At 48.2% G+C, this 27,135-nt stretch overlaps 1 protein-coding gene and 1 non-coding gene across 7 annotated transcripts; one reads left to right on the top strand and one right to left on the bottom strand.

The window, feature by feature from the left end:
* Positions 1–301: 301 nt before the first annotated feature.
* On the bottom strand, positions 302–23,330 carry LOC144335651 (uncharacterized). Of its 6 annotated transcripts, none has more exons than XM_077971513.1 (8): positions 21,983–22,106; positions 21,398–21,539; positions 20,310–20,389; positions 17,062–17,166; positions 12,017–12,064; positions 11,794–11,922; positions 11,148–11,342; positions 302–1,071 (listed from the first exon to the last, which is right to left on the bottom strand). In XM_077971513.1, exons 2-6 carry the CDS (start codon positions 21,455–21,457, stop codon positions 11,805–11,807), a joined length of 411 nt encoding a protein of 136 aa, XP_077827639.1. In that variant the 5' UTR covers positions 21,458–21,539; positions 21,983–22,106; the 3' UTR covers positions 302–1,071; positions 11,148–11,342; positions 11,794–11,804. The 6 variants fall into 6 exon arrangements, with proteins under 6 accessions (XP_077827639.1, XP_077827641.1, XP_077827642.1 ...); XM_077971515.1 differs by lacking the exon at positions 11,148–11,342 and adding an exon at positions 2,984–3,092; XM_077971516.1 differs by lacking the exon at positions 11,148–11,342 and adding an exon at positions 2,988–3,092.
* LOC114673244 (U6 spliceosomal RNA) lies at positions 21,634–21,743 on the top strand. Its single transcript, XR_003723973.1, has one exon. It is a non-coding gene; the product is annotated as a U6 spliceosomal RNA (small nuclear RNA).
* Positions 23,331–27,135: the final 3,805 nt, after the last annotated feature.

Genomic DNA, 27,135 nt, shown 5'->3' with positions numbered 1-27,135 from the left:
ATTTTCTTCAGAGCACCTTCCTCTGATGGAACTCCCCTCCCTTTCCAGCTCACATGAATGATGTGGGGAAAAACTGTTGAGACTTTGAATTCTCTCAGTCCCTGGAAAAGATGAAGAGCAGACAGGCAGGACCAGGCTCTGGCACAGCAATGGCCCCACACCCTGAAACCAGGACTGGTCCTGTCCTGATGAGGGAGCACAAGGTGGCCTGACCTCCCAGGTACCTTGTTCCCTGGTCCACATATTGGGGTGGGTGAGCTCAGAGTGAGGGAGTGGCTAAGAAGGGAGTTTAGGCCAGAGAGATGTTCTTTTGTCATTTATTCATTCATTGAACAAGTATTTACCAAACAGCTGCTTTATGCTAGGCATTGTTTCTGGGCACCGGGAATACATTGGTGAATACAGATAGAAATGGTCACTGACCTTGTGGAACTTTCCATCCAATGAAACCAGGATCATTATTCAAATGACTGGACAAATACATAGGAAATAACTGTGTTAACTGCTCTGAAGGAACAATATATAGTACCATCGAAGTGTATAACTGGGGGACTTGACTGAATCTAAGGAGTTGAGAATGAGTTTGCGAAGGACACAGAGAAAGACCGGTCAGAGCAGTAGGAGAACTGGCAGTGACATCACAAAATCAATGGAGAAGGCAGTCGGCTGCTGAGATATGGGGAGCTCATGAGACACCTATTTGCTCTGACTCCTCACCCGCTAGTTGTGAGTACAGGTGTGGAAAGGCTCTGCCATTGTACCTGGCTCACAGTTGGTGCTCTGCAATGTTAGTTCCCTTCCCCCTCCCCAAGCTGAGCCTCTCTCCAGGGACCTTAGATTTCTGGAACAAAGTAGCTGCCAGGGCTTAGCCTCCTCTGTCAACTCAGGCTCCCAAACTCCAGCCATCCAGTCCTCAGGGAAAGGCCCCAGGCCTCTCCACATTAGTCCCATCACATGGAGCCTTACCATTCCCTAACCTACTTCCTCCTTTGCTCTGGTCTTCCATGAAGAAAGGCTGGAGTCTGGGTCTCAGAGAAGGATGCCATTCTGGGTCTGCTTCTGGAGCTGAGCCTGAGAAGAGAAGAGAGTTGGAATTCTCAGCCCCTTCTAGTGCTGCCTGGGGTGAATCTGAGTGTCTTAGGTGGGGAGAGGGAGTAATGGGGAGTTGGGGAGGGGGGCTGCCCACCCAAGACGGCATAGAGCCCAGAGCCTTTTCCATCCCAGACACCCCATCTGTCTGCCACAGAAGGCTCGGGTTGGAAGAGGTGCAGAGAAGGGGGGTATGGCGGGTGAAACTGTACAGTCTGTGAGCTAGCACGATGGCAGCAAAGGTGCTGACCGCCGAAAAGGGCAGAGGGTCAGGGTCGGGTGTCGGTAGGGCTGCTTTCTCGGCAGCTGAAAACTAGAGGCCAGAGGTTGGGTCTGAGGTAAGATGATAGGGACAACACTGCACAACTCTCCCTAGACTGCTTCGTGTTTGATTTTGATTTTTATAGCTCCTTGCCCCAAAGACCAGAGGGCAGAGTCATACCCCTCTTGCCAACAAACTAATGGAAGACCAGAGGCTGTGAGAGTTGTGGGAAGGAACACTCCTAAGTCCAGGGCTGGGCTGGATTCATGATGCCTCCCTGTCCCTAGCAATCAGACCTTTTTCAGACCTTAAAATAATATTTTAGTTAAATGTGATAGTTTGCGGCATATTTTCTTTCACATATTACTTTAACTGATCCTGCTAAAGTCCAGTAAGGTAAACATTATTATTATTCCTGGCTTACAGATGAGGCAACAAGGGCTTTAAAAGATCAAGTGGCTAATAATCTGGGATCACAGGAGAGTAAGGAGAAGTGACTAAATCTAAGTCTCCTGACTCTGCATACAGGCCTAGGCTACTGTAGACCTTCCTTGCTCATTTTTTGGTTATTGTACACCCCCACTGCCAGGTCAGGTGTGGGATTTTCCAGTGGAGAACTCAGAAGAACTCATTCCTAGTGACTGAAAAACTGGGAGGTACCCAGACCTTGGGGGACAAACATCAGCAGAGCCCCCTCTCCTGGATACCAACATCCAGACGCTAGGAAACTGGAGATCCAACAGGCCACTTACAGATAGAAATATGAGAGGGAAGCTGGGCGCGGTGGCTCACGCCTGTAATCCCAGCACTTTGGGAGGCTGAGGTGGGCGGATCACCTGAGGTCAGGAGTTCGAGACCAGCCTGACCAACATGATGAAACCTCGTCTCTACTAAAAATACAAAAATTAGCTGGATGTGGTGGCCATGTGCCTGTAATCCTAGCTACTTGGGAGGCGGAGGCAGGAGAATCGCTTAAACCTGGGAGGCACAGCTTGCAGTGAGCTGGGATCGTGCCACTGTACTCCAGCCTAGGCAAGAAGAGCGAAACTCCATTTTTTTTTTTTAAACAAACAAACAAACAGACCAGGCGCAGTGGCTCACACCTGTAATCCCAGCAGTTTGGGAGGCCGAGGCAGGCAGATCACGAGGTCAGGAGATTGAGACCATCCTGGCTAACATGGTGAAACCCTGTCTCTATTAAAAATACTAAAAAATTAGCCAGGCATGGTGGCAGGCGCCTGTAGTCCCAGCTACTAGGGAGGCTGAGGCAGGAAAATGGCGTGAACCCAGGAGGCAGAGCTTGCAGTGCTCTGAGATCGCACCACTGCACTCCAGCCTGGGCGACAGAGCAAGAGTCCATCTCAAAACAAACAAACAAACAAACAAACAAACAAAAGAAATACGAGAGGGACATAGACTGGAAGTGGCCAGGAAGCAGGGGCAGGGAAGGGTGTGGGAAGTGGAAAATGCCAGCCTGGAAGCAGCTGTTAGGGTCCACTCAAGGACCTGGAGCTGTCCCTTAAGAATTTCTGTGGATATCCCCTTCTCACATTCCAAGTTCTAAATATTTTGTTTCCCCTCTCTACCTGTACTTAAGAAAATATGTTTCCACAGCTTCCCTTGATGCTCTACCTACTCCAGTCTTTTCTTCCACTCTTCCCTGTTCAGAAGTTCTTCCTCAGTTGTAACCTTCTTTCTTCAGGCTGCGGATAATCCCTCTAAGAGCTCTCTAAGGCAGGTGCTAAGGGAACCCAAGACAGGGCTTCAGTTATTAAATATAAATAGACAGGGGAGGGGAACTGAATATAGACACAGATATTTTATCTCTCCATCCCTGTGAGTTATTAAGAAGAAAGCACAAGTGGTTGCTAAGCAACAGGTCTCCATAGAGGACAAGGCACCTGAGGAAAAAGCCTCCTTTGACTGAATATAGGGGTGGGAGGGTAGGAAAGGTGGGGGTCAAAGACCTCTGAATGGCAGGCCAGCTGTAGGGAATGGTTGGTTTGTCCTCCAAGACCAGCCCTTTCCCCAGGCCTTAGCAAACTCCGCCTTTACAACCCTCAGGATTGGTGGTAGCAGGAAGGCCTGAGGCACTCCTCCATTCCTGCCGGAAGGAGGGAACCTGGTTTCCATAGCAACCCAGAAACAATCCTGGCCTTGTTTTGCTTATGGCTTTTTCTGTAACCCCCTCTTGGGACACACACTATCATAGACTCCCTTCTCTGACCCTCAACTTCTGATTTGAGGCAGAGAGCCCATAGAAAGTTTGGGGGGTAGTGCCACAAAAGCTGGTCTCACTTCGTGCTAAAGTGACCTATTAAGACTATAAAGGAGGGGTGACTTAGGGTTAAGGGCTCCAAGTATCCTCTGACCTCTGCATCTCATAAGGGGCTGCGAAACACCAAATGGTGGCATCAGATGTAAACTGGCTTGCTTTTTAAAGGGCGAGTGCAGACTGGGGTTCAAGGTCAGGAGAGAATGAGAGGACAGGGCTTTTTTGTGCCCCTTGGCCACCCAGGCCTCCATCCTCCTCGACCTCAAGTCCACCGTCATCAAGAACCGGAAAATGGAGATATAGAACATTAACGTATGTCAAGTATAAGTGAGTGGCACCGAGGGGCATAATCTGTTTTTCTAATATGACCACAAGCAGAGTGTTAGAAGAATTAGGCCGACAGCTGCTGGTTTTTTCCCCCTTTCTCTCCCCCCTTCCTCACTCTCCCTCTCCCTTCCTCCTCGGCGTTTGCACACACCAATGGCAACCGAGCCCTGCTCGCGATTTCTCTTAATCTTCCTCCGCCATCCTGCGCTCTTTCCGCAGGCGGTGCTGCGAAGCCCGCACAGCTCCGCGTCACACCTTACTGCTCTCTGAGATTGCTCCACAGAGAGCTCAAGGAGATGGCAATTCGGCGCTGATGCCGGCTGGCAGCAGTTGGGAGAGTGGAAGGAGAAGAGAGAGGGAGGAGGGGAGGGGGAAAAAAAGTTGGCACGGATACCAAGTTTTTCCCTAGAGAGATATGGGGGGGGGCGGTGGGCGGCAGGAAGCAAGAGAAGAAAATGACACAGAGAAATGGAAACAAGGAAAAAGAGGCAGAGAGAGAGAGAGAGAATATTGAGTTCCCTCAGACATTTACATGTGGGTATCCCTAGCCCACCTGACTCATGGCCATCTAAAGATCACACCACCCAGTCAGGGTTCCCACTCACCCACTCCCTACCCTGCCTCGCTTACACACACACTCTCCCAGACAACCTGGAAGTCAAGAGCGGCCCAGGCATGTTGTGTGTATTCGTGTGTGTGAGTGTGTGTGTGTATGTGTATACGCCTGTATGTTGTCTCTGTTTTGGATCGCAGTAGAATGCAGTATGTAAATGAGATGGTTATTACCGCAATGTTCATCAAGCTGAGCCGAGAAGACATTAATAGCCTGATGAATATGCATGTGAATTTGTTAATTAAGTTAATTATTCTGCTGAAAATGCATTCGTCTTCCAAGGACATTTTCCCAATGATTTTTACATGCTCTAGCCATTAGTCATGCTATATTTTATCAGGGAAATGAGTTTGCTTAAGTTGTAAAAAAAAAAAAAAAAAAAGAAAAAGAAAGAAAAAAAAAAAAAGAGAGAGGAGAGAGACAGAGAAAGAAAGGAGAAAAAAAATGAGAGAGGAAATTGCGTTCAAGTTGAGAGTGGAAAAGCAGCTGAGGCAGGCCTGAAGTTTGAGGCCCAGCTGGGCTTTTGAAGCCTACCCTCAATTTTTATGGGTACCTCACTCTACAATTTTTTGCCCTTTTTTTGATGACAAACTTTTTTTTCCAGTGCCAAATTTCCAACACATTAATTAATTGTTGTAGCCAATTAACTGTAGTTGTGCAAATGAGTTTAGCACTAATTACCATGCAGTGCCTGTAATCACATAAAAAACTTGCTGAGAGAGAGAGAGAGAGAGAAGAGAAAGAAGGAATGGGAATGGAGTGGTACCAGGAGAGGAGGGGACCTGAATAGAGGAGCAGCCAAGGAAAGGGAACAAGGCAGGGAGAGGTCTTGAGATTTCCTCACCATCTTGACTCTTAAGAGAAGGTAGCTGTCTTCCCAGCCACAGTCAGGACCTCCCAGAGCCAGAAACTCTCAGTGTGGGTGGAAGTGAAAGAGCTACTAAAGAGTGGTCTCCCTTTGTCTAAGAACCTCCAACCAGAGGACAGAGGTTCAGAATGGATATCTCTAGTTGTTTCGATGATACAGTGTGGTGCCTATATAATCCTTACAGTCCCCATTCCAGGTCTAGCCTCAGTGTTTATATCCCACATGGCTGGGACTACTGGGCAGGGACAGTGGGTACCACTGGGAGATATGCTGTTCCTGATGGGCCCAAGAAGATGGAGGAGTGGTATGTAATCTTAGCCTGATTCTGCAGCTGTAAGTGAATGGGGAAAACTGTTAGGAGTCTACAGCTGCTGGAATAGGCCAAGAGAGCAATGGTAACATCAACTATAAAAGAGCCAGCTCCAGCAGGAGGTGGGAGGTGGGAGCCTTTGGCCACACAGAACTCCCAGGAGAGGAGCCAAACCTACTCTCCTACAAATTGGCATCTCTACATTCATCGTGTCTGGGCCAACTCTAAGTTTCCACCTGTCAGCTTCAACCAGTGCCCCAGAGGCTGAGGGACAGACAAAACAATTTCTCTAGCTTCTCCTGAGCTGTCCATGAGTTCAGTTGCCATGAAGAACAGTGGTAAAGTCAGCACTAAGCACCGAACTGGCATGTTTGCTTCCACTGTGCTCATTCCCTCTCTACCACGTCCTAGACACTGAGCCTGCCCAAGGGGTGTGTGTGGATGTGTGGGCTTATAAATGAACTATAGTTCCCCTGTTCAAAAACAATAAAAAGTGATATATCTCCCTCAGAATAGAGAGCTCACTTATCATCGGTCTCAATTTCCTCAGGCCTCATAGACACATTCGGCTGCACATTTCCAAAGAGGACCTTAATATCTCATCCTCTGATATGCATCCAAAGGCTGGGTCCTCCCTTCCCCATTCCAGGTCTCAGGTGTTTGGATAGATTGTTCAAGGGCACCATTCACTTCAGCCTTGTTCTCTGGCAAAGGGGAAACAATTTCAAGGGCACAGGTCCCCTGCTCCATGACACTATGACACTGCTGCTTTTTTTTTTTTGAGGCAGAGTCTTGCTCTGTTGCCCAGGCTGGAGTGCAGCGGCATGATCTCGGCTCACTGCAGCCTCCACCTTCTGGTGGAGGCGATTCTCCTGCCTCAGCTTCCCGAGTAGCTGAGATTATAGGTGTTTGCCACCACGCCCGGCTAATTTTTGCATTTTTAGTAGAGACGGGGTTTCACCCTGTTGGCCAGGCTTGTCTCAAATTCCTGGACCTCAAGTCATCTACCTGCCTCAGCCTCTCAAAGTGCTGGGATTACAGGCATGAGCCACCCGACCTGGCCTGTGCCACTCTTTTGATCTATGGACTGAAGTTGGCTGTGAGGACCTGAGTTGACCCAGGCTGCTCCAGGCTCTCCCTGCCCCCAACATCTCTCTGCTAGTAGCACCCACACCCTCTTTTCAGCAACCTTAGTGAAGTGTAGAAAGGCCTCCACCTGAAAAGTCAGCTGTGGTGGAAAGAGCCTTATTATCTTGGATTCCAGGCTCTTCTTTGTCACTTAACATCATGTGATCTTGGGAAAATGACTTAACATGAGCCTCAATCTTCCACATCTATAAAATGGAGATAATATTAGTGCCATGCCCAATTAAGAAGTTTAATAATTATGAATATAAAACATTCAGCAAACAAGTGAAATGAGCTATTTCATTCATTGCTAATGAGTACAAAGTGAGAGAACCTTGTTGATGGGCAACCTGGTAATATAAAAAAATGTTTATGTTCACACAAAAATCTGTACGTGAATGATCATAGCAGCTTTATTTGTAATAGCCAAAAACTGGAATTAGTCCAGATATCCTTCTACAGGTAACTGGCCAAACAAACCGTGGTATATTCATACCATGGAATAAATAAAAGGAATGAACTACTGATCCACATAAAAACTCAGATCTCCGGGGAATTATGCTGCATGAAAAAAGACAACCTAGGCACAGTGGCTCATGCCTGTAATCTCAGCAACGTGAGAGGCTAAGGCAGGAACACTGCTCACAGCTAGGAGTTTAAGATCACCCTGGGCAAACATAGCAAGGCTCCATTTTACATTCCTACAAAAATTTAAAAATTAGTCTGGCATGGTGGCAGGCACCTGTAGTCTTGGCCACTTAGGAGACTGAGGCTGGAGGATCCCTTGAGCCCAGGATTTTTTCTTTTCTTTCTTTTTTTTTTTTTTTTTAACATTTTTTCTTTTTTATGAGATGAGGTCTTGCTCTGTCACCAGGCTGGCGTGCAGTGGTGTGATCTTGGCTTACCACAATCTCTGCCTCTCAGGCTCAAGAGATCCTCCCACCTCAGTCTTCCAAGTAGCTGGGACTACGGGGAGCATGCCATCATGCCCAGCTAATAAGCCCAGGCTTTCAAGGCTGCAGTGAGTTACGATTGAGCCACTGTACTCCATCCTGGGTGACAGAGCAAGATCCTGTTTCTAAAACATTAAAAAAAGACAATCTAAAAAGTTATGTACTCTAGTATTACATTTTTGAAACTATGAAATTTTAGAAGAAGACAGATTAGTGGTGGCAGGGGTTAGGGAGGGGATGAGGTGGGTGGGAGGGAAGGAGGTATGATTATAAAAGGGCAACATGAAGAATTCTTGTTGTGTTAAAACTGTTCAGCTTCTTGATTGTAGTGGTAGATACACAAAATTACACAGGTAATAAAATTGCATAGTACTTAATATATACACATATGAGAACAAGTACAACTAGAGAAATCTGGATATGACTGGTAGATTATATCAAGGTCAATATTCTGGTTGTGACATTATATTGCAGTTTTATAAAATGTTACCATTTGGTGAAAGTGGGCAAAATGTACAAGAGACCTCTCTGTATTATTTCTTACAGCTGCATGTGGATCTACAATGATCTCAGTTTTAAAAGCTTTGATAGATTATTAATGTCTCTGTTGGGTATAGGAGGGAAAAGGGGCCGCCTTGTGTTTCCAATGTAGAATTCCAACAAGGAAGACTAATAATTATTATTCTCATTAGGGTACATCAATAAAATGAACACAACCATGGGAGGTGGGTATTTGTATCCATTGACCAATAATTCCACTTCTCAGAATTAACTATTTAAAATGCATGAAGGTTGGGTGCAGTGGCTCACGCCTGTAATGCCAACACTTTGGGAGGCCAAGGAGGGTGGATCACCTGAGGTCAGGAATTCAAGACTAGCCTGGCCAACATGGTGAAACCCCATCTCTACTAAAAATACGAAAATTAGCCAGGCATGGTGGCACACGCCTATAATCCCAGCTACTTGGGAGGTTGAGGCAGGAGAATCCATCACTTGAATCCAGGAGGCAGAGGTGGCAGTGAGCCGAGACTGCACCATTGCACTCCAGCCTGGGCAACAAGAGCAAAACTCTGTCTCAAAAAATAAAATAAAATAAAATAAAATAAAATAAAATGCATGAAGTTTTATTTGTTTGGATATTCACTGTGGTATTTTTTATAATAGTAAAAATATCTAAATGATTCAAAATAGGGGATGAGCCTCATAAATCACAGCATATCCAGTGGATGAAATACTCTATAGTCTTTAAACATACTTTAAAAAACACACTCAGTACAATGCCTGGCATACAGGCATCAATAAATGGAGTTCTCTTTACTGGGTTGTTCTGGGTATCAAAAGAGTTAATGTAGATAAATGTAATTAACAAACTGTAAAGTGCCTAGCAAATGCTAGTTGTTGCTATCCTTCTAATGACTATCTCTCCCACCTCCATCCTGGATGAAGCTGAACTTCCAGGCAGAACAGTGGCCAAGGTACTCTGGCTTGAGAGGCATAGGAATGGGGTAACTGATTTCTTGGGGAGTCTGAGTCAAGGATTGGGACTACTTTCTTTCCAGAGGATGGCCACCCCTACTCCACATCATGTAGAAAACTACATTCTCCCCCAGCATATGCACATACATTCAGCCTTTAATCTCAGGGAACTCACAAAGTCTTGGAAGCAATATCAGCCTTGCTAACTTCATAAAAGTAGTAGTACTCTTGCACCATCCACTGTTGAGTGAGCATCTACTGAGTATCAGGCACTGTTGTAGGTGCTTTACACACATTATTTCATGAAATTCTCACAACAGACTTAAGGAGTAGTTGTTTATCTGCATTTTACAAGAAAACTAGGACTCAAAGAGGTTAAGTGAATTACCAAGGTAGCACAGCTGGTAAGTGGTAGAGAAGGCACTGGAACCCAGAGCTGTCTGTCTCCAAAACTTGTGATCTAACCACCATACATACTACATTACATTTAGAAGAACCGAGAAGCAGTGCACTGTATGGAAACTGTGCTGAGGCTGTGTGGAAGGGGCCTGGAAAAGTAACCCTGGTTCATCCAATGCTTCTTAGGTAGACACAAAAACAAACTGGCAGGCAGAAGAAAAATCTCAGAAGAGAAGCAGGTCCAATCTGAAGTCTTTCATCTCATGAGTAAGTTTTTCCATATGTCTACCCTCTATCCTTTCTGCTAAAATCTGATGCCTTTTCCTCTCTTCTGTTTCCAGTGAGGATGCTGAGTGGAAGACATAGTGCCCCTCCATGAAAGGTCAAGAGAGGACGGAAGGAGTTTTCTTTCCCCAGCTTTGTTGAGGTCATGACTAGGATGCCTCCATCTTCTCAGTCTCTTGGATCTACCCCAAGATATCAAACTAGAAGATGTGTAGGAGAAAATGACCCAGGAAGGAAAAGTAAAAAGCAGCAGCATAACCAGACCAAAAAGACCAGCTTAGAGAATGACCCGGGGGTCTCTTAGGATCCTTTTATTTTTGAGATGGAGTCTTGTTCTGTCACCCAGGCTAAGAGTGCAGTGGCGCGTAGGCCGGGCGCGGTGGCTCAAGCCTGTAATCCCAGCACTTTGGGAGGCCGAGACGGGCAGATCACGAGGTCAGGAGATCGAGACCATCCTGGCTAACACGGTGAAACCCCGTCTCTACTAAAAAAAAAATACAAAAAACTAGCCGGGCGAGGTGGCGAGCGCCTGTAGTCCCAGCTACTCGGAGGCTGAGGCAGGAGAATGGCGTAAACCCAGGAGGTGGAGCTTGCAGTGAGCAGAGGTCCGGCCACCGCACTCCAGCCTGGGTGACAGAGCGAGACTCCGTCTCAAAAAAAAAAAAAAAAAAAGAGTGCAGTGGCGCGATCTTGGCTCACTGCAAGCTCCGCCTCCCGGGGTTCACGCCATTCTCCTGCCTCAGCCTCCCAAGTAGCTGGGACTACAGGCGCCCACCACCACGCCTGGCTAATTTTTTGTATTTTCAGTAGAGATGGGGTTTCACTGTGTTAGCCAGGATGCTCTTGATTTCCTGACCTCGTGATCCGCCTGCCTCAGCCTCCCAAAGTGCTGGGGTTATAGGCATGAGCCACCGCGCCTGGCCAGTCTCTAAGGATCTTAGTGCTGGGCTCAGGGTGATGTTAAGGTGGGCAGTTTCTTCCACCAGACTCAGCAGCGGGCTTCATGTCTGACATCTACCCAGCTGTAGAAGTCCAGCCAGCATTTCTCAAGCCAGTGCCTCTTGTCTTGATATGACATCTCTACAGCTACCTCTCTCTCAGACATAAAGGAGGGATCTGAGGGTCCTCCCACTCTGTATTTACCCTTCTGTTTCAATACTACCTTGCTGTATTTGCTCAGGTGCAGGCAACCCAACTGGTGGCTTAGAGATGCCCAAGGAAGATCATAATTTTGTGAAGAGATGCTAGGATCCCAAGGCTAGATCCAAAGGAGCTCTTCCAGGATCTCAAGGCTAGGTCCAAATTTACTTCCTCTTTTCTCTCCACTGAGAGCCAGGAGGGCAGCAGGGGCCTAAGACTGAACACACAGAATGGAGGGGAGGGGTGTCAATTGCCCCCTCCCTCCTCCACACATTATTCTACCCTGCTGGTACCCAAGCATGCCTGCCGCTCACTTGGCTTCCCTCAGCCCATCTACCCTATGGACAGGAGAGGGTTAAAGGCATGGTATGGGCAAGCTATAAATTTCCCATCAGTGTGGGGACAGCAGGATTGTTGGCAGGGAGGGGGTTGGGCTGGGGGGGAGGGGGAGCTGGGAAAAAGCCAGGAGGTTGTCTCTAGGTAACAATAAACACTGCAAGCAAGGAGCAGCTGTTACACTTACTCTCTCTGCATCACAATGCTGAAATAACACTAATAAACCAGTGTGCCCAATGCACTGGCATACACACATTTAGGGCTGGGACCCCACTGTACCCCTATGGCTGCCCTCTGCTCCAGGGCAGGGTCCTTCATGGCAGTGGACATACCTGTCCTGGCCTCAGTACACTTGTGGGTAAGGATGAAGACTGGCAAGTTCTCCCCATCCCAGTGGCATTCTCAGGGTCAGGATGGTGACGGAGGCTGGAGATCTTGGGTTCAGATCCTGGTGGCATTCACTGGAAAGAGTTGAAACAGGGAGAGCTCTCATTTGGGAGCTGGGAGAAGAGGAGGAGAGTGAGAGAAAAGCATAGGGAACAGACAACTACTTACCACGTCCTTTCAGACTGGAGGGGATGAGGTAGCCAGGAATGGAGGTGGCTAAAGGGAGGTGAAAGAAAAGGCAGGCAGAAAATAGGGTTTGAGAAAGTAGAAGATTAGGGAGCATGTGGTATCATGGCATGTTTTCTTTTTTTTCTTTCTTTTCTTTCTTTTTTTTTTTTTTGAGGCAGGGTCTCACTCTGTTGTCCAGGCTGGAGTGCAGCGGCACAATCTTGGCTTACTGCAATCTCCACCTCCCAGGCTCAAGCAATCCTCCTACCTCAGCCTCCTAAGTAGCTGGGACTAGAGATGTATGCCACCACACCTGGATAATTGTGTGTGTGTGTGTGTGTGTGTGTGTGTGTGTGTGTGTGTAGAGATGAGGTTTCACTATTGTTTCCCAGGCTGGTCTCGAACTCCTAAGCTCAAGCGATCTGCCCACCTCGGCCCCCCAAAGTGCTGGGATTATAGGCATAAGCCACTACGCCTGACCATGGCATGCTTCTTATCTCTCTCCCAGGGCTGAACTCCCTACACCTGCTTACATCTGGCCTGGTGGACCCAAGATCCCCCTCACAGTACTACTTTTATACCCAGGGCCAGGTTGTTGGTTTAGTTCAGCACTGAGCTTTATTATATATGTCCCAGCAGGGAACCTGGGGCTTTTCATACTGCCCAGGAGAGCTTGGGGAATGGAGCTCTTCCTGTCTTCCTACACAAGGAGTGGCTAATCATCTGTCCTTTTTCTAACCAAAGCCATCTCTGGACCACCAGGAGCAAGTGGGCAGAGGGTCCCTCATCCTGGCAGGAGAGCAGAGCTGCCAGCAATGAAAGGAACAGAAATAGGCAAATGAGAACTCAGGCTCTGTCACAGAACCCTCCTCCTCTTAGTCCATCCTTCTCTGAAGATGGGATGTTTATTTTTTAATTACTTAATTAATTAATTTTTTGAGACAGAGTCTTGCTGTGTCACCCAGGCTGGATTACAGTGGTGCAGTGGTGTGATCTCGGCTCACTGCAACCTCTGCTTCCCAGGTTCAAGCGATTTTCCTGCCTCAGCCTCCTGAGTAGCTGGGGTTACAGGCACCTGCCACCATGCCCGGCTAATTTTTTGTATTTTTAATAGAGACGGGGTTTCACCATATTAGCCAGGATAGTCTCCATCTCCTGACCTTGTGATCCGCCTGCCTCGGCCTCTCAAAGTGCTGGGATTATAGGTGTAAGCCATTGCGCCAGTCGGATATTTACTATTATGTGTCTGGATATGCTGGCAAGTAAGATCGCTGTTACTTTTTTTTTTTTTTTTGAGACAGAGTTTCGCTCTGTTGCCCAGGCTGGAAGGCTGGAGTGCAGTGGCGCGATCTCAACTCAGAGATTGCTGCAACCTCTGCCTCCCGGGCTCAAGAGATTCTCCTGCCTCAGCCTCCTGAGTAGCTGGGACTACAGGCGCCCACCACCACACCCAGCTAATTTTTGTATTTTTAGTAGAGACAGGGTGGTTTCACCATGTTGGTCAGGATGGTCTCTATCTCCTGACCTCGTGATCCACCCACCTCGGACTCCCAAAGAGCTGGGAATACGGGTGTGAGCTGCCGTGCCTGGCTATCCTAGCTGTTACTCTTTACCAGATCCAGTATAGGCCCCTGGGACTGGAGTCCAAGGCATGAATGTTCTCCTGGTCCACTTTCTGGCCTCTTTTCCCTGGTGTGACCTCAAACACAGTACCTTATTATCCCCCCTTCAGAAAAATGGAGACGATGCATACTGCCCACCTGGCACACAAGGGAAGAGGAAATTGACACATCTGAAGAGCTATGGTTCTGCATCCACCTCCACAGCCTGCACCACTACCTTGGTTCAGCCAACGTAGGAGTCCCTAGCTACTTCTCTCTTGTCCCAGGTGTCTGTTTCCAGAAAGGAGAGTACTGAGACCCAGCAGTTATCCTTCCAGGTTCTGGTGTTATAACACAGCTTGTTTTACTTCTAAAAATTTAGTGTCAGCTGGGTACCTAGAGTTCTGGGCAGGCAAGAGAGGACAGGGAGGAGTAATTGTGTTTGCCTAGGAAGCCCCTCTTCTGCGAAGTACCCAGGGGCACTGAGCTACCCTAGCACAGGTGGATGCCCCATACCCCCTGTGCACCCAACAAATACAGTAGGGCAAGAATAACTGGCCTCTCCTATTCTTTCCTCACTGAGATACCTTTCACTGGGAATGCTCAGTTTCCCCTGCTGTCTTCTCTCCCATTTCCCTCTTTTTTCATGGTTGGGGCCTCCCCTGCTCCACAATCCAGATGAGGCACCTTCATTCACAGAGCTCAGAGTGGGGAGATATGGGGCAAAAGAGAGCTCTAACAGGCCTGGACCCCTTCCCCTCTGTTGTTTTTGTGAGCCACCTCCACTGCTGTGAGTCACCAGAACCTTGAGCTTGCTGAGCTACCAGCAGCATTCTTCCTCTTTCCTTCCTCCAGCCAGGCAAATATGTGCCCAATGGGCCCCAGAGCCTGCCATCTTCCTATCTTCAAGCCCACAGTCCCTTCCTTCATTTCTAGGAATCCGCAACATAGACACATGGAAATGAGTGAGCAAAGGAGTGTGAGAGACCTCACCATGTGCTCTGTGCTGGGGCAGAGAGCTGGCTGCCTGCACAGCAGAGCAGGATCACTAGCCAGGCGAGCTGCCACACTTGGGCAAACAGCCCTGTCAGCATGTGAGTGGGGAAGCAGGAGAGGATGGGGTAAGAATGCTGTTTCAGGAGCAGGCATCTCCTCCTGGCTTCCTCTCTAGTCACCTTCTTCTCCTTGGCCTTTATCCTTGGGTGCTGATGGACACCATGGCACTGCCACCTCTATCTACCCCTGTCTTGGCCTTTCTTCCCTTTCTTCATGGCTTTGGAAGCTACAGAGAGGGGACCTGCTTAATAAACTCCAAGGTGTCAAGATGGGAGGTTTAGACATCCAGATCTCTCTTTAACCAGTGGGAAAAATTTAGGGGAGAAGGAGGAAAGAGGTCCTATTAGAGTAAGAGCTAAGCCCTAGGCTAACACTGAGCACCTCACCTAGTCCCTTTTCTCCAAAGTGCAGGAAATTCTGGGTACTACCATTTTTAACTTCCACTCACTTCAAGTCACCCCTCTTCCCCGCAAAGACCTGGCACCCTTGTATAAACCTTAGGAATGAGAGGCTGAGCCACACTCCTGTAATCCCAGTACTTTGGGAGGCTGAGGTAGGCGGATCACTTGAGGTCAGGAGTTTGAGACCAGCCTGGCCAATATGGTGAAACCCGTCTCTACTAAAATTACAAAAATTAGCTGGGCATGGTGGTGTATGCCTATAATCCCAGGTACTTGGGAGGCTGAAGCAGGAGAATCGCTTGATCCTAGGAGGCAGAGGTTGCAGTGAGCCGAGATCACGCCACTGCACTCTCCAGCCTGGGCAATACAGTGAGACTCCATCTCAAAAACAAACAAATAAACAAAAAAGCCTTAGGAGTGGGAGGCAGATCTTGTAACAGGAGTTACAAGAAAGGAGGCTCTGTTCCTTGGAGAAACACCCAGATTAGACTGAATGCTTTTAGGGCCTTTTAGCCCTAGCTCTAACACGACTGCAATATGTTGGAGTAGGGATAGACAACGGGTGAAAAACAGGGCTTACGGAAAGCCTACCACCCTCTCTCCTTCAATGCATGCTCCTTTCCACTGCTGTGTGTCCCAGAGTAGAAACAGCAGCTCTGTAAACAGCAGTCATTTAATAAATCCTACAAACAATACTTGCTTTAAATGTCCTGCCACACATTAGGCAGCCAGCCCCACAGGTGGGACTACAGGTCTCATTTCCCAAACTTCACCCTCTGCCTTGTCACCACGTTCAGGCTTTTATCTGCTCTCCCCTGACAAGAGAATCTTCCTTTCCAGCCCCTTGGCACAGCCTTCCTCCCGCTGACACCCCTGGGGCCCTTAGAAGTAGGCAAGGGGTCCTAGATAAATTCTTTCCAAACTGTTTTGGAGGGATCTGAGGAGAGCTCTTCTCATCCTGTCTGCAGTCGAGAAGGCAGGCAATGAGACAGCCAAGGAGATGACTCAGTCTGAAGGAAGGGCTGGGAGAGGCTGGGGGCACTCTGGCAGATCCTGCTCTTCTCAGGGGATTTGGGGATATAAAACGGGGAAGAGAAGGCAACTCTTGAGTCGGGGAAGGGTGTTGGGGGCCTGGGTAGTGTGATAAAGTTTTTACTGGCACTGCTTTCCAAGCTCTGTGCCTATCCTTGCCCCTACCCTAACTTAGTCTCATGAAGCATGGAACTAAAAATGTTGAATTTTCTGAGGAAGGAGGAGGATGGCAAGAAATGCCACCTTGGCAACCTAATGGGAGAGCCCCCTTTCTCCTTCATTCCTTCCCTCCTAACCCAAGCATGTGAACAGTGAAGGAAGCAAGGGGATAGGGATGGGTACAGCTGGAAACTTGCCCCTTTCTCCAGTGTACATCAACACTACAAGAGCCAGAGGGGTCTAAGAGCTCTAAGGCCATGGCACCACATGAATTCAGAAGCGTTTCTAATTCAGCCTTCAGGGCCTTGAATTTAAATTATGTCTCTGTTCTAGGCTTCACCATGGGACAAGAGGTATAAAACTACTCCTTAATACATTTTTTGGCATAAGTTTCTCCAGTGGCTTATTATATTGCAACAGGGAAATATGTGATAAGATTTCAAAAAAAAAGCTCAACATTTAGTCTTGATTGGGGGTTTTGCTTCTTGGTTAAGGAGGTGGGGTAAATAATGCATTTCCTTCCCTGTAGATCTTATAAGACACGGTAAAACTCCATAGGGGCCAGGGGCTGTAAGGGATTTGTGTACTTGGAAGCAAGAGAATGGATAAGATGACCTCTGGAACAGGCTGTATAGAGGAAATGTCCCCGCAACAGTGCTCCATAGAAGCTGAACCTATCCATGACTCCCCTAAGTTGCTTCTAAGACAGGGGATAGAAACTTGAGACTTCAAGCAGTGGAGAATAATATCCTGCATACCTTCTTCCCTTGACTTTTCTCCCCCAACACCTACCTACCTTTCCTTTTCCTGTGTTCCCAGAAATTCTCCAAATCCAGGAACACAAAGCAATTCCAGGACAAGATTCAAATGATTTCCCCTCTCTGGGTCCTGTTTTTCATATCTGCAAAATGAAGTGGTGGGGCAAGATTAGCTCCAAGTTCCCTTTTTTTTTTTTGAGATGGAATCTTGCTCTGTTGCCCAGGCTGATTCTCCTACCCCAGCCTCCCCAGTAGCTAGGATTACAGGCACGCATCACCATGCCCGGCTAATTTTTTTGTGTTTTTTGGTAGAGATGGAGTTTCACCATGTTGGCCAGGCTGGTCTCGAACTCCTGGCCTCAAGTGATCCACCCGCTTTGGCCTCCCAAAGTGCTAGGATTACAGGCGTGAGCCACCGCGCCCAGCCAAGTTCCCTTTCTTGCAACAGAAAGGTTCTATGATTCATACCCCAAAAGGCATCAGGCCTCATTTGCATGCCATTTTGCAATGTAATCTCCATGGCATTTATTTTATGTCAAAACGGACAGAAATATCTCTGAACCCTGCCCTTCTCCTCTGTCTCTCCATAGTCTCTGGTTCTATGGTCCATAGCTTGTCTTCTCTCTACAAGGACCTCAAAGCTCTGTCCCCACCTTCCTTTCACAATTTTATAGCACTCCCTGGGACAAGCCCAACCAGACAAAACCCCAGGAGCAAGAAAACAGCCTCACCTCATATTCTGGCTGTGATTTTGGGCTCCAGACCTGAGTCAACCAGTATAGTTCCAATCCGTTTGGAGGTCCTGGCAGTTGGGGGGAAATTCTGGCACCTCTCCCCAGTGCCTCCCCTCCTCCACCTCGCTATTCTCCATGCCAGAACGTAAAGTGGCCAGTGATTGATGGGCCTGGGTTCTCGGTAACCGCACCCAGTGGCCCAATCCTCCTCCCTTACCCAATCCCTCCCCTGTCCCTATTCAGATATCAGATTGTCTCATGTTGGTCCCTGAGGTCCCATTAATTAAAAATACATCCAATTAAATGGCAGGTGAAAACGTGCTATTGGAGCTGTATACCCCCCTGCCCCAGCTTGGTCTCTCCACCCCCTCAACCCCCCCTTTTAAGGCTCAGCTGTGCTTTCAGCTGAGAGAGAGAGAGAGAGAGAAAGCATGAGGGAGAGAGTAGAGGAAGACATGGGGCAGGGTATGATGGGGGGGTTATTTGATCCTCTGCCAGGGTAGCATGTGCCAGCCTGGGAGGGTGGCACCATGCCCTGGTGTCTAATTTCTGGAGGTGTGAGTAGGTTGTCAGCTGGGTACCCATTTCCATTTCCCTTAAAGGGGCAGAGGGCAGTCAGAGGGCATGGCTAGCTATAATGCCTTCCTTTTGGGCTTGGTGGATGAAGGGCAGAAGTGTAGATGGCAGAGGGGCCTCGGGGGCGGCATGTAAAAATCAGGGATTGGGAGAGTCTGAGGCCTCCATTCCTGGCATATCACTGCTCTTCCCCAAACTGGGAAGAATATAACAAGGAGCAGGCTGGGACCCAGGTGGCAGGGCATGGTGATGCTCCCAAGCCTGGCTGTGCCTACCACTGCCCACAAGAAAGATGAGAGAAGAATGGAGAGAGGGAGGAAGGAGCCATAACTTGGGTGGGAGCAGATGGGTCAGATAGGATAAAATATGCAGAGAGAGATGTTCATGTGGGCATCATGTCCCCTAGCACTTTATAGGTAAAGGACTTAAAAGGACCTGTCCTGTTTATCTTTTCTCCAAGCAAAAAGGAGGAGCAGAGCTGTAGTGTGAAGTCACCTTGGCCTGGCTGCCTGGCAGGCAGTGAGTAGGGTATCTCCCTTGATGAGCACGGACCCACTCTCATTCTCCTCCATACTTATGGTATCCCTAGCATTTTAGGTAAGGCATTTGCCCCCCTCCACCCCTCTGCAAAGCCCTCTGGCCCCAAGCGATACAAAGCTAATGGGCACTGAAAGCTGTTGGGAGAGGAGCTGGGAAAGTAGGGGTGACTAAGGGTGACTCTCAGAATCCAGGCCAGAGTGGGGGTTTTGCCGACCCAGGGCCCCTGCCTGGCCTCCTTGGCAGCCTCAGCACCTCCTCACTTCACTTTAACGCTAATTGGAGATTTTAATCTGCACTGCTGCTCTGCTCGGGGTGCTGGGGGGAGCGCCAGCTGTGCAGTAATTCCAGCAGCACCGACTGTTTAATCAAGCTGTCCTCCTGGGGAGGGGCCCTCAGGCATGGGGGCAGGAAGGAGGAGGAGAACCTCTGTCATCTCCCTTAGCCTGTTCAGCCTGGAAGGGCTTCATGGAGATGGAGGGTCAATTGTGGAGTCCTCAGTCCCATAGAGGCCCCATGGCCATTTGGCACCCCTAGCAGAAACACTGTCTGATATAGGGTGGGTATGAGGCTCATGGCCCAAAGCAGCCCACCCTCCTATCCAGCTTTCTGACACCATTTTTGGCTCAGAGCCCTGGAATGTCCTGGGGTGTATTCCAGCCACTGAGGCTGTAAACATTCACTAGACCATCTTGAATTCTATAGGTTTGTGCTGCAGTAGGTGACAGGGAGACTAACTCTCCCAGGCTTCAGTCACCCCTAACACTTTCTCACTCACTAAATACTTTTCTTAGAACAATTATAAGAGATTTTTTTCCCCTAAAAACCACAGGCACCTCCACCATCTGGGTCGGAAAGTGACTGCCATTAAGGCAGGGGGACAACGGGGCACACAGCTGGAACCCGCTACACCTTGAGGGAAAGAAGCACCTTTGCAAGGTGTTCAGTGCCTGGAAAGAGGGGGGCTTCCCAAGTTCAGCTGGAAGCACATTGAGATGTCAGGCCACTAGGGCAAAGTGTTTAGAGGTCTCAGGCCACTTTAAAGGAAGAACAAGTGGTACCAATTATTTGTCTCACTTTTTGGGCACCTGCTCTCTGGGAGTGTTTCTGAACCCTGTTTTGGAGAAAGGGTGCCCTCATTCCCAAACTTTCTGCTAAGGGGCATGAGTTTTAATTGGCCAGCAGTGCCCTCGTGTGGCAGAAACCATGACCGCAGCTGCCCAACTAGCAGGGCTGTTCTGTGCAATCAGATAACCTGGTAGACAGACATGTAGATAAGTTAAAAATGCTGGTGCTCAAGGTACCCCACGAATACTTACTGCTTGACTACATCCAGGGACGTTTCTTGCTAACACCTGCCCTATCCTTCTGTCTACCTCAGCCCACCTGCTTCACCTCTAACTCAACCCATAAGCGTACCAGGAGAGGGAGCACCTTACCCAGAGGTGGCACTTATTTGAGCTCCTGCATGTGCTGTCTGGATTGCAGGGATGAGAGAGGCACTGCAGAGAGAGGAGGCCTAGGGTCAAGAAGATAACCTGATGTCACCTCCTATGCCCAGGAGGCAGGGAGATGCTCTGCCCACACCTGACCCCCCAACTCTCAACAGGCCCCAGAGGAGAGCTGACACCTGAGCTCAAGACAGTAACACTTAGTAGTTGATTCTGCTTTATGGCCATCTATTTTCCACTCCCTGGGGGCATCTGGGAATGAGTATGGGCAGATTCTCAGAGCCTAAGATCCTGGTCCTGGGAAATAGACACTAGATAAAGCATCTTTCCTTTTGGACCAGTCCGGATATTATTAAAAACAAACACACACACAAAACCATTCCCTCAAAACATACAGGTAGGTCGGGTGCAGTGGCTCACACCTATAATCCCAGCACTTTGGGAGGCTGAGGTGGGTGTATCACCTGAAGTCCGGAGTTTCGAGAGCAGCCTGACCATCATGGAGAAACTCCGTCTCTACTAAAAATACAAAAATTAGCCGGGCATAGTGGCACATGCCTGTAATCCCAGCTACTCAGGAGGCTGAGGCAGGAGAATAGCTTGAACCCGGGAGGCAGAGGTTGCAGTGAGCCAAAATCGTGCCATTGCACTCCAGCCTGGGCAACAAGAGCGAAACTCCATCTCAAAAAAAAAAAAAAAAAAAAAATCCAGGTACTCTCCCAGGATAGCAAGCAACTAGGAAGAATGCACATCTGTGGCTTCAGATTTCTAGCCCCCAGAAGAAAGGCTACCTGTCATTAGACTCTCCCTCTCCAGTACCAAATAAGATCTGTTTACTGGTCCCTTCCCACACCCACTAAATGGGAAAAATGGTCACGAACTATAGAAAAAGGATGGACATTTGATACCAGGAGGTTAGCAGCTCTCTAAAGATTCAGGCTGGAAGTTACAAAGACATACAGGTAAGTCACCAAGACCTTTCCCTTGTTGGAGACATTTAGTAACAGAGAAAAATACTCTGAGAGAGAAACATAACCCTGTTTGGGGTTGATGGGTAGGGGAAGCAGCACACCTACCAGCAAGCAAGAAACATGGGGGTAGACACAGGACGCTGGTGACCTGTCCCATCTGAGCATCGGAGATGGCGGAAGCAGGCTTGCAGGCCTCTACTTCTGGTGTCTCACACAGTGTTTGGACAGGTGGGATTTCCCGTTGAACCTGGAAAGGAAGTGAAGAAGCTGATTAGAGGTAGTGAGAAGAGACAGAATGCCCTATCTTGACTGAGAAGAAAGGGACAGAAAATAGCTTTTTGGTGCTTGCTTTGGCAGCACATCTACTTTAAAAATTGGAATGATACAGAGAAGATTAGCATGGTCCCTGTGCAAGGATGACACGCAAATTTGTAAAGTGTTCCATAAAAAGGGAGAGAGGGAGGGAGGGAGGGAGGGAGGAAGGAAGGAAGGAAGGAAGGAAGGAAGGAAGGAAGGAAGGAAGGAAGGAAGGAAGGAAGGAAAAAAAAATCCTGTAATCCCAGGACTTTGGGAGGCTGAGGTGAACAGAGAGACACCTGAGGTCAGGAGTTCAAGACCAGCCTGGTCAACATGGTGAAACCCCATCCCTACTAAAAATACCAAAAATTAGCCAGGCATAGTGGTGGGCACCTGTAATCCCAGCTGCTCAGGAAGCTGAGACAGAAGAATCGCTTGAACCTGGGAGGCAGAGGTTGTAGTGAGCGGAGATCGCGCCATTTCACTCCAGCCTGGGCAACAGACCAAGACTCCATCTCGAAAAAAAGAAAAGCTTTTTGGGACTGGGTGGCTCATGTCTATAATCTCTGCACTTTAGTAGCTGAGGCAGACTGCTTGAGTCCAGGAGTTCAAGGACAGTCTGGGCTACATGGTGAAACCTCGTCTCTACTAAAAATACAAAAAATTACCCAGGCATGGTAGCACACGCCTCTAGTCCCAGCTACTCAGGAGGATGAGGTGGGAAAAATCACCTGAGGCTGCAGTGAGCTATGATAATGCCATTGCACTACAGCCTGGGCAACAGGAGTAAGACCCTGCAGGGCTGTGTATATAGATGGAGCTGTGGGCTAGAGGGGCAGCTGCCCTGGAGGAGAGGGCTGAGAGTAACCCAGTAACTGACATCAGCAACCCATTGTAGAGGAACATCCATTAGCACAACTGGACAAGAGGAAAGAACAGGAATGCCAAGAAAGGAGGTTATCTGCTCTACCTGGAAGGGAGAATCTATTAATCAGAAGGCAGAACATCAGAATAGGGTCAAATAAAAAGCTAAGGAAACTCCTCTGGAGATCTTTTGGAATAAGAAACTTCCCTAAGATCACCTGTTAGCCTGGCGTGCTGGCTCACGCCTGTAATCCCAGCACTTTGGGAGGCCAAGACAGGCGGATCACCTGAGGTCGGGAATTCGAGATCAGCCTGACCAATGTGGAGAAACCCCATCTCTACTAAAAATACAAAATGAGCCGGGTGTGGTGGCGCATGCCTGTAATCCCAGCTACTCGGGAGACTGAGGCAGGAGAATCGCTTGAACCCCGGGAGGCAGAGGTTGCGGTGAGCCGAGATCATGCCATTGCACTCCAGCCTGGGCAACAAGAGCAAAACTCCATCAAAAAAAAAAAAAAAAAAAAAAAAAAAAAAAAGATTGCCTGTTATCCCAGCTACTCAAGAGGCTGAGGCACAAGAATCGCTTGAACCCAGGAGGCGCAGGTTGAAGTGAGCTGAGATTGCGCCACTGCACTCCAGCCTAGGCAGCAGAGTGAGACTCTGTCTCAAAAAATAAAAATTAAAAAACAAAAAAGAAAGAAACTTCTCTAAGACCAGGGGTGGGGTGGGGTGGGAGTGGGGTCATCCCATACAAAAGCAGGCCAGTGGCCTCTGATTGGCTTTAGGTCCCTACCTGGCTTGGCTTTAGGTTCTGTGAAAGAGACTGAATTTGCCAGGCTCTGGGTGAGAGGTGACTGATGGACAGCATTGCATTCCTCAGAGGGCATTCCAGCTGTTGCTCCTACCTGTAAAGGAAAATGGCAGGTTACATCAGACATGAGACAAGGGACTAGACACCAAACAGCATCTTTTGTCTTGCACCCAGGGAACATGGCATTGGTAGGTAACAGTGATGGTGATGTTAGCACTCTTCTAACTCCTTCAAACCTGAATTCCCCAGAAGGATTCAGACTAACCTTAGTATACTCCCAGAGTCATAACTGTTCTAAAATTCTTGTCCCCAGGGACCTAGCTCCCAGGCTGATAAGAACAAAACCATGGTTCTTGAAGTTAGGAAATTCAACAGAAACAGAAGCTGTGAAACCCAGAATCATAAAGGTCAATGAAGGTTAATGGTTAATATAAGGCTAATAAAAGAAGGTGACTGGGAGGAGGCCACCTAGTTTTAGATCAGATCACCAGGTTGGACCTGTGGCTCTCTCGTCCGTAACAGCTTCTTCAAGAAGGGCTCTAAGGCAAAAAAGGATCCTGACTGTGAGAAAGGAGGTTTGCAGGACAGCAAACTTAATTTAATCTGGACAAGTAGGTCTATCATACATTCCCTAGAGACAAATTTACATGGGACCAGCTCCGCATTTCCTCTATGCTATCCATCAGAGTTGATGAACAAAATGTAAAGGATATGTACTGGGATCTATTTCTTCATCAGCAGCAGACAATATTCATTTTGCAGATCCCCAGTACCTCTCCCCTAGACCCATTAACTCTTTCTAATCTGTCCAATGATGCCCTCCTCCCTTCATGATTCTGCTTCCAGCCTAGGAATGTTCCAGCATTCCACTCTCTGCTCATCAGTGGCTCCCAGACTCATATGCTCAGAGAAAGCGAGCACTGGAAGGGACTGTAGATACATCCAGGAGAGGTCTAAGGAGGGAAAGGGCGTCTTGGTACCAGACTGAGATGACTTTTGGAGCCAGTAACGTATGTCAGCCAACTGAACACACTATTTAGTGTTTTTAGGCCACTGTGGATCACCACATACCACCTTCCTTCTGACTCATCAAAGGAGAGTATCAAACAACTCAAAACTTTAAAAACTAAAATAAAGGAGAGGAGTAGAAGGTCCCCTTACCATTTTCCTGTAATCTCAGAACATACCTCTTTTGGCTGAGTTCTATCATCTCCTCTCTCATTCAGGGACCTCTCCCCCCACCATAGTTTTCTAGCAGATGTGTTTTCTTTCTCCATTCTCTTTTTCTTTTCAATATAGCAAAGGAGCTTCAGTAGAGATTTAGGGTGAATTCCTCACATTGCCTTTGAGGATCTTTTCCTGCTATCCAACTGCCAGAGATAGTTGCAATATGCTCTTTGAAGTTTGGGTTAACTTTGAGGGCATCGGGATCTTTGGCTATGGCTGCCATCTGCTTCCCAATGAACCAGAACTCTTGTCTTTAAATAAAAATTACACTTGTATAATCTGTATGTCATTGAAATATTATTCTTAGACTGGGCACAGTGGCTCACGCCTGTAATCCCAGCACTTTGGGAGGCCGAGGTGGGTGGATCACCTGAGGTTGGGAGTTCAAGACCAGACTGACCAACATGGTGAAACCCTGTCTCTACTAAAAATACAAAATTAGCCGGGCATGGTGGCACATGCCTGTAATCCCAGCTACTTGGGAGGCTGAGGCAGGAGAGTTGCTCGAACCTGGGAAGCCAGAGGTTGCGGTGAGCCGAGACTGTACCACTGCACTCCAGCCTGGGCAACAAGAATAAAACTCCGTCTCAAAAAAAAAAAAAAAAAAAAAAAGAGGCTGGGAGCGGTGGCTCACACCTGTAATCCCAGCACTTTGGGAGGCTGAGGCGGGCGGATCATCCGAGGTCAGGAGTTTGAGACTAGCCTGGCCAACATGGTGAAACCCCATCTCTACTAAAAATACAAAAAAATTAGCCAGGCGTGGTAGTGGGTGTCTGTAATCCCAGCTACTCGGGAGGCTGAGGTAGGAGAATCGCTTGAACCTGGGAGGTAGAAGTTGCAGTGAGCTGAGGTCGTGCCATTGCACTCCAGCCTAGGTGACAAGAGTGAAACTCTGTCTCAAAAAAAAAAAAAAAAAAAAAAAAGATTATTCTTTAAGGTAAAAATATATAAAATTTCTCAGTCTTTCTACTAATGATTTTTAAATCTACCTTTCCCCCTCAATCTCTCTCTCCCTCCTCAAATCTCACAGTCCGTCCTTCCTTTCCTGAAGAAGCTCAGGGCTCTCAGGAATGGGTCACCTTAAACTCAGGGGCATTCCACTTGCAGAAGTCAAGATTCTGGCCTCTTGGATCTAGTTCTGGCTGGCTGCCATTAACTCGCTGTGAGACTGTATGGGCAAGGCACTTTCCTTCCTTAAACCTCAGTTTCCTGCTCTGTAAAGGGAGAGGTTAGATTACCTGACCTCTTTTCTAGCCCTGGCAATCTATGATTCCCTAAGGGAGAAGACATGTGTCATTCCATCAGGAAGTAAGACATTCGTTCCTGCACTTTACAGCTTCTCTCTGGGCCACTGCAGAGAAACTCCCCTATAGATGCCTACCTTTCTCTTGCTGGCTTAACCAAAGGGACAAGTACGTTTCAGAAGGAGGCCTTCCTTTAAGAGCCAAACTTGGGGCCAGGTGCGGTGGCTCATGCCTGTAATCCCAGCACTTTGGGAGGCTGAGGCAGGCTGATCACAAGGTCAGGAGATCAAGACCAACCTGGCTAACATGGTGAGACCCCGTCTCTACTAAAAATACAAAACAATTAGCCAGGCATGGTGGTGGGCGCCTGCAGTCCCTGCTACTTGGGAGGCTGAGGCAGGAGAATGGTGTGAACCCTGGAGGCGGAGCTTGCAGTGAGCCGAGATCACGCCACTGCACTCCAGCCTGGGTGACAGAGTGAGACTCTGTCTCAAAAAAAAAAGAGCCAAACTCCTCCCACTAAGAGGAAAAGAAGTTGAGGCAGTCTAACTCTAACCCTGAATTTTGATAAAGCAGATGGGAGACTGAAAGCAGCTATGGGGCAGGAAGGAGCATGATAAGCATACCTCCCCACCTGCCAGACTTAGCACACACCTAGGGAGCCCCACATAAGTAGTAGCTGCTAATCCAACTCAACTGTGTGCGGATGGGAAGAAGAAAGCAAGGACATGTGTAAACACACCCACAGCATTGACATAAGCATTCTATCAATGTCCATATACTCTCTTTCTCTCCTACTTTAAGCCTGTAAGAAGCCATGGTGGGAGGCGACACCATATCCCAGTCTTCCCCTTCCCCAAAGTTGGAAAGGAAGAGACAGTGAGACAGGAGATACTTGGCTTCCTATAAATTGTTTTGTCCTTCCTCACAGCTGCAATCAGAAGCTAAGGGCTCCCGCAGGCCTTGTTCTGATCTGCTGCAGGCGATGGAGGGTTTTTGAAACAGAGAGGACTTGGCTGCCGCCCCGTTTCAGCTGCCGTTGGGGCTGGCTAATGGGCTTATTTGGGAAGACCCCTGCCTGCCGCACTAAAGAGTCCCCCGCCGACCCCCGCCCCAGTCCCAAACCAATTAATAAATGGGGGCTCCCACTTTATGGCTCTGGGAGCAGGAATCAGAGATACAAATGATCCCTAGGGAGGGACAGAAAAAGGCCTTCCAAGAATGAAGCCAGAGAATTGTGCATCCATAGGCACATGCTGCCACAGGGTAGTCATATCCCATTTTCAGAGCATTAAAGGGGAAGAAACTGGCAAAAATACTATTTTCTTTCCCAGATCCAGAGTAGGATAGCATTCTTGAAGTCTATGGGCACACCCTAGCAACAGACTCCCTCTTGCCTA

Source organism: Macaca mulatta, chromosome 16 (assembly GCF_049350105.2).
Source record: "Macaca mulatta isolate MMU2019108-1 chromosome 16, T2T-MMU8v2.0, whole genome shotgun sequence".
Lineage (NCBI taxonomy): Eukaryota > Metazoa > Chordata > Mammalia > Primates > Cercopithecidae > Macaca > Macaca mulatta.
This window is presented reverse-complemented; position numbering and strand designations above follow the sequence as displayed.